The following is a 10,887-nucleotide window of genomic DNA, read 5'->3' as shown; positions in this document are numbered from 1 at the left end:
AATGATGAAAGGAAATAATTTTTGATCTTATGATCTAATATATGGATTTTCTTTCCCTAAGACATAATCATGAAGAAACTAAAGTATAATAAATATTTATATATATATACTACATCGACGTATCAATTAAGTCACGAAAACACGTTAATGCACTAATTAGGTGAATTCATTGATTAAAACAGTTTTTAATCGCATGGTCGGTTCTTACGTGTTAAGGTGCATCCTTAGCATGTGAGGCATGCTTCAAATATACTAATTATTTTGCTAATAAAGTCACCAAATCCCGTACTAAGGCCAGGCGAAATGATAAATGGAAATAATTTTTTATCTAATGTTTGGATATTCTTGTACTAAGACACAATCAAAAAATATCTTACAGTGCTAAATAATATGTTAATTATTTAGTGCTACATATTTATAAAGTCGCGTACTGTGTCATTGTATAGGTGAAATGATGAAAGGAAATAATTTTTGATCTTATGATCTATTTAATATATGGATTTTCTTTCCCTAAGACATAATCATGAAGAAACTAAAGTATAATAAATATTTATATATATATACTACATCGACGTATCAATTAAGTCACGAAAACACGTTAATGCACTAATTAGGTGAATTCATTGATTAAAACAGTTTTTAATCGCATGGTCGGTTCTTACGTGTTAAGGTGCATCCTTAGCATGTGAGGCATGCTTCAAATATACTAATTATTTTGCTAATAAAGTCACCAAATCCCGTACTAAGGCCAGGCAAAATGATAAATGGAAATAATTTTTTATCTAATGTTTGGATATTCTTGTACTAAGACACAATCAAAAAATATCTTACAGTGCTAAATAATATGTTAATTATTTAGTGCTACATATTTATAAAGTCGCGTACTGTGTCATTGTATAGGTGAAATGATGAAAGGAAATAATTTTTGATCTTATGATCTATTTAATATATGGATTTTCTTTCCCTAAGACATAATCATGAAGAAACTAAAGTATAATAAATATTTATATATATATACTACATCGACGTATCAATTAAGTCACGAAAACACGTTAATGCACTAATTAGGTGAATTCATTGATTAAAACAGTTTTTAATCGCATGGTCGGTTCTTACGTGTTAAGGTGCATCCTTAGCATGTGAGGCATGCTTCAAATATACTAATTATTTTGCTAATAAAGTCACCAAATCCCGTACTAAGGCCAGGCAAAATGATAAATGGAAATAATTTTTTATCTAATGTTTGGATATTCTTGTACTAAGACACAATCAAAAAATATCTTACAGTGCTAAATAATATGTTAATTATTTAGTGCTACATATTTATAAAGTCGCGTACTGTGTCATTGTATAGGTGAAATGATGAAAGGAAATAATTTTTGATCTTATGATCTATTTAATATATGGATTTTCTTTCCCTAAGACATAATCATGAAGAAACTAAAGTATAATAAATATTTATATATATATACTACATCGACGTATCAATTAAGTCACGAAAACACGTTAATGCACTAATTAGGTGAATTCATTGATTAAAACAGTTTTTAATCGCATGGTCGGTTCTTACGTGTTAAGGTGCATCCTTAGCATGTGAGGCATGCTTCAAATATACTAATTATTTTGCTAATAAAGTCACCAAATCCCGTACTAAGGCCAGGCGAAATGATAAATGGAAATAATTTTTTATCTAATGTTTGGATATTCTTGTACTAAGACACAATCAAAAAATATCTTACAGTGCTAAATAATATGTTAATTATTTAGTGCTACATATTTATAAAGTCGCGTACTGTGTCATTGTATAGGTGAAATGATGAAAGGAAATAATTTTTGATCTTATGATCTATTTAATATATGGATTTTCTTTCCCTAAGACATAATCATGAAGAAACTAAAGTATAATAAATATTTATATATATATACTACATCGACGTATCAATTAAGTCACGAAAACACGTTAATGCACTAATTAGGTGAATTCATTGATTAAAACAGTTTTTAATCGCATGGTCGGTTCTTACGTGTTAAGGTGCATCCTTAGCATGTGAGGCATGCTTCAAATATACTAATTATTTTGCTAATAAAGTCACCAAATCCCGTACTAAGGCCAGGCGAAATGATAAATGGAAATAATTTTTTATCTAATGTTTGGATATTCTTGTACTAAGACACAATCAAAAAATATCTTACAGTGCTAAATAATATGTTAATTATTTAGTGCTACATATTTATAAAGTCGCGTACTGTGTCATTGTATAGGTGAAATGATGAAAGGAAATAATTTTTGATCTTATGATCTAATATATGGATTTTCTTTCCCTAAGACATAATCATGAAGAAACTAAAGTATAATAAATATTTATATATATATACTACATCGACGTATCAATTAAGTCACGAAAACACGTTAATGCACTAATTAGGTGAATTCATTGATTAAAACAGTTTTTAATCGCATGGTCGGTTCTTACGTGTTAAGGTGCATCCTTAGCATGTGAGGCATGCTTCAAATATACTAATTATTTTGCTAATAAAGTCACCAAATCCCGTATTAAGGCCAGGCGAAATGATAAATGGAAATAATTTTTTATCTAATGTTTGGATATTCTTGTACTAAGACACAATCAAAAAATATCTTACAGTGCTAAATAATATGTTAATTATTTAGTGCTACATATTTATAAAGTCGCGTACTGTGTCATTGTATAGGTGAAATGATGAAAGGAAATAATTTTTGATCTTATGATCTATTTAATATATGGATTTTCTTTCCCTAAGACATAATCATGAAGAAACTAAAGTATAATAAATATTTATATATATATACTACATCGACGTATCAATTAAGTCACGAAAACACGTTAATGCACTAATTAGGTGAATTCATTGATTAAAACAGTTTTTAATCGCATGGTCGGTTCTTACGTGTTAAGGTGCATCCTTAGCATGTGAGGCATGCTTCAAATATACTAATTATTTTGCTAATAAAGTCACCAAATCCCGTACTAAGGCCAGGCGAAATGGTAAATGAAAATAATTTTAGATCTAATGTTCAGATTTTCTCGTACTAAATGTGTATTCTCAGAGTGTGAGGCATGTTATATATTTACTGATAATTAATCTTACGATTATTAAGTCACGGTATCATAATATTGAATCTAAATCCATTTGAATCGAAAGTTTGAGATTTTATAACTCCACATGGGGATTATGATCCCCATATCTTCTCTTTGGTTACTCCCCAAATTTCTAACCTAACTAATTATAATCATATTTTAATTGTGATTATCCATAATTTAGAAGGTCCAAAATCCGAAAAAACTTGAAAGTTCGGTTTAGTATTTATATTTCGAGTAAGTATGATAAAGTAACGCGATAAGGTTATGGTAAAAAACAAGAAAAGGAATAAAGTTTTTTGACGGAAATCTTGAAAAATACAATTTTTCAAGTTGCCTAAAAGATGAAGAAAAGTTTGGGAATGGAATTGCACTTTACTTTGATAAATTAATGCGAAATTTAAATTTATTGCGTTTCATTTTCTCTTTAAAAAAAATTTCACGACCTTAATTAATTAATTTTGGAACTCAAATGATTTGTTGATCGGCCTTAAGAACATTCTGAATACACTTTTAGAATAATCGACTCAACGTTGAACCATAATATTAGTACCCAGAACAGCAATATGGTTCGAATTTACTACAACGTTAGTAAGGCATTAAATTAGATCATGTTTCGGTTCAACGTTGAACTATAATATCGGTACCTAGGACCACAAAATAGTGCGAATTTGCTACAACCTTTAACTCTTTCACCGCGATGGACGAGATAGCAAGCTCGTCTTCCAGGAATATTCGTTGTGTTCTCTAGTTGTATTATTGCATATGATGATTATTAGGTACAATTGATTATTCATTTTTAAAGCAAAATAAATAGTTTTTAAAGGAATTTGCGCTTTGTTTCTATTTTAGTACTGCGAAGAAACGCTAAACGCAGAGGGTGGGGCAAAGGCGAGTCATTGCCGCGATGAAAGTGTTAATAAGGCATAAGCCGTTAAGTTCAACCATAGCTTCATGTAAACAAGTTTAAGAAGTTGAACATTAGTAGTCGTAATCCCAAAAATTGGGTCGACGGTTCACTGACGGTTATAAAATATATTTATAGTTATAACCGCCGTTGAGCAGCAGACCCAGTTTTTTTGGGTTTACGACTACTAATGTTCAATTCCGTAACCTTGTAATTTTGAAACCAATCCAGAAGACAAGGGAACTCCTTGATCGAGTATTTGGAGAAATTTGCCTGCGTGGAGGACCTTTTGATGGAACTAACCCGCATTTGCGTTACACGGAGAGGAAAACTATGAGAACCTCCCATGGTTAGCCTGACGGCAAGGTGACTCTAACTCATGATCCGTCCACCACTGAGGATATTTCACGTCAGCACTGTGGTTGATGCAAGACGGATGCGGAATTCGTATCGACTGGGATTCGAACCCGGTTCACCTCATTTAAAGGCGAGTGCTCTATCTCCTGAGCCATCGCGGCTCAAATATAAAATGCAAAAAATAAAATATTTTGAGCCGTGATGAGTAGGAGGATAGAGCGTTCGCCTTCCAATGAGACGAACCGGGTCCGAATCTTCGAAGGCTGGTCGATACGAATTCCATATCCGGCTTGCACCGACCACAGTGCTGACGTAAGATATCCTCAGTGGTGGACCAATCATGGGTTAGAGTTCCTTTGCCATCAGGCTAACTGTGGGAGGGTTCCGTGGTTTTCCTCTCCATGCAACCCATGCGCGGGTTAGTTGCATCAAAAAGTCCTCTACGAAGGCAAAATTCTCCCGATGCTTGATCCAGCAGTTTTCATGTCTTCCGGATTTTTTTCAAAATTACAAGGCTACGCAGTTGAGCTTCAGTACACGTAAACTCAAAAAATAGGGTATGCTGTTCATTTAAGGTTGTAAAATAAAATAAAATAGTTTAACACTCCCCGTTACCTATAACAGTGTAATAATGCGCTAGAAATTTTAAGTTTTAAAGTTTTAAAATTTACTTGATTTATTGCAGTCTGGCAAACATGTTTTCAACAAGTTTTGAGTAGTTTTTTTGTATCTAGGATAAATATAAAGAAATTCTATGCGCATTCGTTAAATGCGTGATAACGTATCTCAACTCAAACAGAATAATTTCACTCACCTCAATACGTAAAAGAATTTTTATTACCCGCAATACATCACAACAAGATTGATTATACTGATTTGGAAATAGAATCTGAAGTAATAAAAGAAATGCTTTTCTTTAATTGTATATCACGTAACATTTCTTTTATCTCATCTGTTAAAAAACCGACATTAAAATCCAGTTAGATATCTCTAAATAGATTTTGTATGAAAAACATTGTATAATACCGAACAAAGCAAATAAGTAAGATTTCTTATACTTCACAAATAAAGAACACTTAATACCTTTAATGTTACGCTAAACCTAACGAGCATCAAAGACGTTAATTTAAAGAATTTTTTTCCCTTGCGGTATATCTTTTAAATTATATCTTAAAGTCTATTTGGGAAAAATAAATAAAAATTAAAGAATAGTTTTAAGTCAAAATTAAAGATTTTTGTTTCAATTTTTTTAAAAAATGTATTAAATAATTGCAAGCAGTAAATCTTCTACTTTCACGCTATTGAATCAGCAGATGCCTGTCATAAACAGGGTGTAAATAAACTTTGGAACTGGTCAAATATCTCGAGATATATACATCTGATCGAAAATAGTTTTTAAAAAACTTCCCAATGATACCAAACTCGATCTTTTACCCCACTCTCTTTGGAGCGAAATTGAGGAAACTTTTAATCGAAATTGAGCGAAATTGAGGAAAGTCTTAAATATGAACCTCTATTTTTTGTTGCAGATTCGGGTTCTCCAGAAAGAGTAACCCTGTTTGGTCTGTAGGTTGATGCAGTTTGCTCACAGATGGTGCTATAACTTAGAAAATTAAAATATATATAAAATGGCGAGTTTCGAGACCTATCAGATTAAGAACATAACAATAGGATGTTTTAATTTTTTATAGATTTAAAAAAAATTTAAAAAAATACCTTAAACATTTTTATTCTTATTATCTTTCTTCAGGATAATGGGTCTAGTGATAGCACTATTTTGAACAGTTCGAATCCTATTTTAATTCCAATTTGACATTAGGCTAATGTATTTTGCTTCACACAGATGGCGCTTTAACTGATGAAATTAAAATAAGATACAAACTGCTCAAAATGGCAGTATCTGGAGAATATTATATTGAAAGAAAAGTCATTCAATTAATTAGGTTTTTTTTTCTTAGAAGAAAAATAATTAAAAAAATCGATAAAAAATCAAAACATGCTATTTTTAAGCTTTTAATCTGATAGGTCTCGAAACTCGCTATTTGATATAGATTTTAATTTTGTAGGTTACAGCACCATCTGTGAGGTAAACCTACAAATCAAACAGAGTTGATTTTTTTTGTTGATCATTTCCAACCTTTTTTTAAACCGTGTATAATTGTTCCGAAACGGATTCAGGAACTCACATTTCTAAAAATGTGACACGCTTATAAACGTTGAGTAAAAAGAAGTTTGAGTAAAATATAGTAACGATATCATAAAAGTGAATTACAGTAACGAATTCGTAAAAACTGGTATAGACTTTCTACTTGGCTATCCCAGCTGGTCATTCTTCTACCAAATTTTATTAAAATACTAGCCGCCTAAGGCGGCCAGTTGTCCGCCACGCTAAAGGTTTTCACAAATAAAGTTTTTTAAAACATAGCAGGAAATCTGAAGATTAGTGGACAATTAAAGTGTTCCTGTCCTGCAATTTTGGCTTCATATCCAGTTCTGCTGCAGATGTGTTATAGCTCTTGAGGATGTTAGAAGATGTAACTTTGCTATGGTAACCTAACCTATAATATGACTATCAGGTGGAGACTTGTTTTTTTTTTTTTAAAAAAAGGCCTCAGAAATTGTAAAAGCATACAAAAGTTGCTTTCGAAATCATCATTGGCCAATAGCTGAAAATTAAAACGCAGTTAATAACATGTTTAAGAAACAGCAATAAAATAAAACTTGTGTCAGTCAGCATACAGATAGTATATAATTCTTCCTATTCTTGTAAAACTTCTTTATAATCAATATTTTTAGTTTTTCCATTTGGTGCCAATAAATATAAGTTCTTTTCATTACCAACTCTTGAGCAGCCAACATAAAGCTGTCCATGTGAAAAGCAAGGCTTCTGCAAGTCAAGACCAACGACTTTTGAAGATTGTCCCTGAGATTTATTTATACTCATCGCAACAGGAAACTGAAGTCGTTTAAACTGAAACGGAATGTCTGAAGATATGATGGGGATGCGAGGAATAAGCACACTATTACCTGTTGAATGTCCTGTTATAATCATAGCTTCAATAACATTAGGCATCAATTTTTTCCCAATCAATCTTGTTCCATTACACAATGCAGGCGGATCCAAATTTCTTAAAAGCATAATTGGTGCTCCAATTTTCAATTCTAATTTATGTGCAGGCACTCCAGGTGGTTCCAATGAGTTCAAAAATTCTGTCGGATAGTTGACAACTTGATCTATTTCCATGACATGATAAATTTCCAGAGCACCAGGTAATTTCTTTAAAAGTTTGTTATTTATCACGTTAACAATATCATTTGTTGGAGAAAGGATAGCTCTTTCACATAGCCATTGAGGGTTGCAGTAATTTTCATGAATATTAGGAAAAACCATTTCTTTGAGTTCGTCCGTTGTGGCAACACGATTTCCAATATTTTCCACATCTATAAGCCCTTCTTCATCGCCACTAATATCACCATTTCCATGTCTTAGAAGATTGTCGGCAAATTTCTGTGCAAAGACTTGTCCTGTTAAAAGAACTCGCATATTTGTTTTCAGCCGCAGTCTTTGAACATTTGTCCAAATGCAAGATGACTTTATACATGCATGTATTTCATCTGCCTTCGTCCCACGTTGCATTACAGGAAGTGTTTGTCGAAAATCACCAGATAAAACTAAAGTTACACCTCCCATACACTTGTTGTTTTTTAAAAGGTCTTGCATAGTGATATCCAGGGCTTCTAAAGCAGCTTTATGTGACATAGTGCACTCATCCCAAACTATTAGTTTACATCTTCTAAGAACATCAGCTTTGTGTGAGCTTCTGGAAATACTGCAGGTAGGATGCTCGACGGTTGATAAATTTAAAGGTAATTTAAACACTGAATGAGCTGTTCGTCCACCAGACACATGAAAAGAACACGAAAACGAATTAATTTTTTATGGTATCAATTTCTACTTCCATATAATTTTTTATGGTATCTATTAATTTCTATTTCTATATCGCTACAAAAATTATCGTCTTGGCTTGAGAAAAAAAATAGAGCGTGGAAGGAAGAAGAAAAACTTATTATAACAATTATGAGCAGCGACAAAAATAGTATTGAGTATAGTTAAGTGCGGCGAGCTCTCTGCTTATCGCTTATAGCTCTGCGTTTCAGCGACAAATATATCAAAGCGAAGCGTTCTATTTAAGTATCGAATATGTTGCCACATTTTTAATACAAAAGTTAAACTTTTCTCCACTTTGATAAATGTAAACTAATGCGAACCTTACAATTAAATTATTAATTCCTTCGTATATTATTGGTTTAAGTTGTCGAAAATTAATATTTCAATTGTAAGGTTCGCATTAGCATACATTTATAAGAGTGGAGAAAAGTATAGGCATTTTTTAATAGTTTTTTGAATATGGCTCTTTGAAGACGAAAAAGCATAGATTTTCTTAGAAAATGACTGATAACTAAAAAACTAATCCAAATTTTTGAAAAAGAAAAAAAAAATCTTCTTCATTATATCAAAACACAATTATGTGCCGAGTTTCGTGCCTGGGCGAGGCTTCTGGGGCGATATATTGTGATTAAAAACAGACAGACACACACACAGCAGCGTTTATTATTATGTATAGATTTCCAAGAACAACTTCGTATAGACACGGTTCCCAGCAGAACACCGAAATCAAGCATCACTGGCTGCGGACAGTAAGCGCGTGAGTGATCAGCCTGCGTTGGGACCGAGATTGGGCGGTATCGGTCCACGTCAAACTGTTCTACCGTAAAGTGCACGACTTCGCATGCAGGTCGTCAAGCTACCGAAGCGAGGGAGCCATTCCCTTTGCAGAGTATCAAAATTGTGATGTCATGTCTTCGTATTATCCTTAGAGATGTTACCGTTGCCAATAGCCCATTGTGCAGCTCTAGTGCGATGTAAATGAACAAAAACAACAACTTAACCCAAAGATATTGAGCCCGCTACCTCTACGCTTTAGAGTGTTTAGTATTACACTCTGCAGCAATGGAGGTCGCAATAATATACGGTTACTTTATTTGCACCTCGCCATGTAATATTGCTGTTCCGCTAGTCCCTCTGAAGCTTAGATGTAGTGGGGTCGTATACCGCTATAACGCAGGATGCATATTCTGTCTTTTTTAAAATTTTGCCACCTGTTTTCAAACTAAAAATAGCTTGTAAGCCGTTCTTTTCATTTACAAAGAAACCCAAATTTGTAATTAAAAAATAAATGAATCTCAATACCGCCCGCCATAAAAGATGGATAAAACATTCCCTATTATTCGATATATCAGATTTTAGTATCTTTAAAACACTTTAATTAAACATCTGAAGCAAATATTCATCATCCTTAACCCTTTATTTTATATTCATTGCCCCCCTTTATATTAACCCCTTATATTAACCTTAACCCTTTATATTCATTGAACAGCAGACCTTGAACCGTCATTGAACATATTGCGGGTTTACGACTACTAATGTCCAACTCCGTACCTTTGTAATTTTGAACCCAATTCAGGAAACAAGGGAAATCCTGGATTAAGTATTGGGAGAAATTTGCCTTCGTGGAAGACTTTTTGATGGAACTAGTTCACATTTGCGTTACATGGGGAGAAAAACCACGAAAACCTCCCACGATTAACCTAACGGCAAGGGGACTCTTACCTATGATCCGTCTACCACTGAGGATCTTTCAGGTCAACACTGCAATCGGTGCAAGCTAGATGCGGAATTCGTAGCGACCAGCCACTGCTGGGATTCGAACCCAGTTCACCTCATTGAAAGGCTCACGCTCTATCCCCTGAGTCTTCACGGCTCTCCTTAACCCTTTGTTATACTTGTCCCTTTATCCTTTCTTATTGAAATACATAATAATTAACAATAATCTAACTCCTATAAGCCATTTAAATAAACGGACATTTTCCATAAATTATAAAACTATAAACAGATGTAATTTTTTTCAACCAATAAAATTTATGAACTAATAAAAGAAGAAAGCTCTTGATGAAAATGAAGAGCTCCCCCGTATGCTTCAAAAATATTCTGCAGTGTAAAGTGCAAAAATCTTTTTAGAAAGTTTCTTTAATCGAATGCCACGTGTGCACAATCACTTGTTCTCTACACTTGTTGTGTAGAATATCATAAGGAAAAAAGTATCTTGATAATCTTACTGTTAAGGCAATATAGTAAAATGTTGAACATAAATCGAATAATTGAAATTGAAACGTTGAATTGAAATTTGTTGAAATTCAATTCATTTGCAGAATGAGTAGATTATACGAGACTATGATTCCAACTGACGTAAGAAGGAAGCTTTTGTTAAAATTGAAAGCTCCCCAAGCACTTAAAATAATTCTTGTTTTCGAATGCAAAAATCTTGAAAGTTTATCACCCTGATGGAATGTTTCAGCTTTTGATATCAAGTAGAAAGCTAAGTCATTTGCTTTTTGTCTTAAATCTCGATCATTTTCTTCCACTCTTGAAGCAAAGTAGACGAT

At 32.9% G+C, this 10,887-nt stretch overlaps 1 protein-coding gene across 1 annotated transcript; it reads right to left on the bottom strand.

Moving 5' to 3' along the window:
- Positions 1–7,141: 7,141 nt before the first annotated feature.
- Positions 7,142–8,143, bottom strand: LOC147806302 (ATP-dependent DNA helicase PIF1-like). The gene has a single exon (XM_087149619.1). It carries the CDS (start codon positions 8,141–8,143, stop codon positions 7,142–7,144), a length of 1,002 nt encoding a protein of 333 aa, XP_087005745.1.
- Positions 8,144–10,887: the final 2,744 nt, after the last annotated feature.

Source organism: Parasteatoda tepidariorum, chromosome 8 (assembly GCF_982258835.1).
Source record: "Parasteatoda tepidariorum strain Cologne lab strain chromosome 8, Ptep-v5.0, whole genome shotgun sequence".
NCBI lineage: Eukaryota > Metazoa > Arthropoda > Arachnida > Araneae > Theridiidae > Parasteatoda > Parasteatoda tepidariorum.
This window is presented reverse-complemented; position numbering and strand designations above follow the sequence as displayed.

Coding starts and splice junctions, on each gene's coding strand:
- LOC147806302 (XM_087149619.1), bottom strand. CDS start 8,143: ATGTCACATAAAGCTGCTTTAGAAGCCCTGGATATCACTATGCAAGAC.